The sequence below is a fragment of the Eimeria mitis genome, genomic scaffold (genome assembly GCF_000499745.2).
Source record: "Eimeria mitis Houghton genomic scaffold, Emh_scaff1219, whole genome shotgun sequence".
Lineage (NCBI taxonomy): Eukaryota > Apicomplexa > Conoidasida > Eucoccidiorida > Eimeriidae > Eimeria > Eimeria mitis.
The window spans coordinates 1-2767 of record NW_013568272.1 but is presented as its reverse complement, the minus strand read 5'-3'; the positions used below and the strand labels follow the sequence as shown (position 1 = coordinate 2767).

Here is a 2767-nt window from a genome sequence, read left to right as displayed (position 1 = left end):
TATTTGTTTTTATTTTTTATATTTTTGTCTCTATTTGTTTGTGTTTATCGATGTATCTATCTTCGTATATCTATATGTCTTTGTTTATTTCACTGTCTGTATGTATATATTTGTCTTTTGTATTTATCTATTTGTCTGTCTTTTTATTTTAATATATTTTTTTACTTTTTTTATTTTTTTTTCTCTGCAGCTCAACTGCTGGAGCTAGATGACCTCCTTGGCCTCGCGGCGTCTCCAGCTGCCCCCACGGCATCTCCTCATCCCGTTGCTGCCAGCAGCAGCAGCAGCAGCAGCAGCAGCAGCAGCAGCGGCGGCGGGGGTTTGGATCTGCTGGCGGACTTGCTGGCGGGCGCCGCCGTCTCCTCTCCTACGGGCAACCACAAAGCAGCAGAGCAGCAAGGGGCAGCAGCAGCAACAGCAGCAGCAGTACCAGCAGCAGCACCAGCAACAACAGGGGCCCCTACAACAGGTGCAGACCCGTTTGCTGGCTTGATTGACCTCGCGAACCCTGTGACAGCAGCAGCAGCAACNCTACAACAGGTGCAGACCCGTTTGCTGGCTTGATTGACCTCGCGAACCCTGTGACAGCAGCAGCAGCAACACCTGCAGCAGCAGCAGCAACAGCAGCAGCAATCTCCCCTCCGGGCAGCAAGAACTCAGGGGAGCCTCTGTGTTCTTTGTTGGAGTCATCACTCCGCCCGCTTAGCCCTACAGCAGCAGCAGCAGCAGGTGCAGCAGCACCAGCAGCAGCAGCAGCATCTCCAGCAGCAGGATCGGGAGACGTTTCTTCTTCCCCTCTAGGGGTAGCATTGAGCGCAGCAGTGAGCCCGCCTTCCCCAGCAGCAGCAGCAGCAGCAGCAGCAGGTGCAGCAGGAACAGCAGCAGCAACAGTGGGGCCAGATGGTGTTGCTGCAGTAGAAGTATTAAACGAAGAAGGGTTAAGAGTCCTCCTAAGAGGCAGAAGAGCAGGGCAGGGGGTGTGTGAGGTGACAGCTGAGTTTGCTGCTGCAGCAAGCAGCAAGCTGCTGCAGCAGTTCCGCTTCGAGGCTGCTGTACCCAAATACCTACAGCTTCAGGTAGAGCCCCCATCAGCAACAGATGTGCTGCCAGGGGCCCCCCCGGTGCTGCAGCGCCTCCGTGTCAGCTCCTCCCCAGCAGCAGCAGCAGCAGCAGCAGGAAGCCCTACAAGCCCGCATGACGGCAGCAAGCCTTTACTTATAAAGTGCAGAGTTAGTTATATGAAGGAGGGACAAACCATTCAGAAAAACACAAAAGTTGCTTCTTTCCCTTCTACTCTGTTGGAGGCTTAGGGGGGCCCGGGGCCCCCCCAAGGGGCCCCCGGGGCCCCCCACCATAGGGGGAGCCCGGGGCCCCCCTTTATATCCCCAACAGTGTAGTGGGGTTAGGGGCTTAGGGGGCCCTTAACCCCTCTAAGCTGAGTAACAACAACACATCGGCCTTCTCTATAACGACAGTATGCTCCTGCAACACTGCCAGCTGTATTCACAACCAACGCCTCCACCAACCCGTCTATACGAGCCCTTTCACAGCGTCACAAGGGGCCCCTAGAGTTCGTTAGGGGCCCCTCGAGTGCTGTAGGGGCCCCTGGAGCTCTTCAGGGGCCCCCCTATGGCGGTTTGGGGGCCCTTACAACTATACAGGGGGCCNAGGGGCCCCTGGAGCTCTTCAGGGGCCCCCCTATGGCGGTTTGGGGGCCCTTACAACTATACAGGGGGCCCACAAGCGTCCTCATGGGTCCTAACGAAACTGCATGGACCCCCGCATGCATCTGGGGGGCCTTGGGGGCCTTGAAAATGTCGGCAGGGGCCCCTACAGGAACCATAGGGGCCCTAGGATTCCCTTGGGTCTGTTAATACTGCCCGAGGGGCCCTAAGAGGATTCGCGCGCGGGGCCCTAGGAATCCTTTGGGGTTCCCAAGGGGCCCCCAGGAGCTCCAGAAGCCATTAGGGGGCCCCAAGACCTTCTGGGGGCCCCTGGAGGCCCTCACAAAGTCTTAAGGGGGGCCCTGGGGGCCCCCGGGGGCGCAGAGAATGTGTTGGGGCAGTTGCGGTGTTTTTAAAGCTTGTTTGGGTGTGGGGGTGGGCAGACTTGGCGGTGTGACGGCCCATATAGGCGTGGGTTCTCAGAAAGAAAATATAAACATATAAACAGCGGGGTTTAGGGTTTAGGGTTTAGGGTTTACGGATGTGCTTGTAGGGGAACGAAGGCCACGGGGCGTGTACTTATTACGTAAATGAATAAATGAATGAATAAACAGAAAAAAGAATAACATAAGCCAAAACAAAAGGCAAACACAGTAGACAAAGACGTCGTTAGACGCATTGGGGTTGCTACGGAATGCTGCAAGAAGCACACTTCTCCCCGCGCGGTGCGCAGCACGTTGCTGCTGTTGCTGCAGCTGTTGCTGCAGCTGTTGCTGCAGCTGGTGCTGCTGCTGTTGCTGCTGCTGCTGCTGCAGACCGTTAACCCTGAGGAGGGTGACTGAGTCATCGGGGGTAGCTTGGGTGTAGAGAGTTGCTGCCTGAGTTGCAGACGTCTCTAGCGGCCGTAAACCCTAAACCCTAATCCGTAAACCCTAACCCCTAAAGAGTATGAATACATTACGAGGGGTAGTTTGGGTAAGCCAAAGGATTATCTGGGCTGCAGATGTTCGTCTCTAAGATAGCCCCCCCCCCACCCCCTCCTCTTCCTGGCAACCGCCCCGCACCGCCGCCCCGCCCCATACCCACGCTTGCACCCGCGCTGG

The 2767-nt window shown here is 56.3% G+C and overlaps 1 protein-coding gene across 1 annotated transcript in view; it reads left to right on the top strand.

Annotated features, from left to right (window-relative positions):
• The window catches only part of EMH_0032200 (gamma-adaptin, putative), a gene marked incomplete at both ends in the record, with an annotated part of 8164 nt that extends 7600 nt beyond the window's left edge, over positions 1–564 (top strand). Inside the window, 2 exon segments of the mRNA XM_013494609.1 lie at positions 191–530; positions 534–564. Coding sequence (XP_013350063.1) covers positions 191–530; positions 534–564 — 371 coding nt within the window.
• Between the last annotated feature and the right edge of the window lie 2203 nt (positions 565–2767).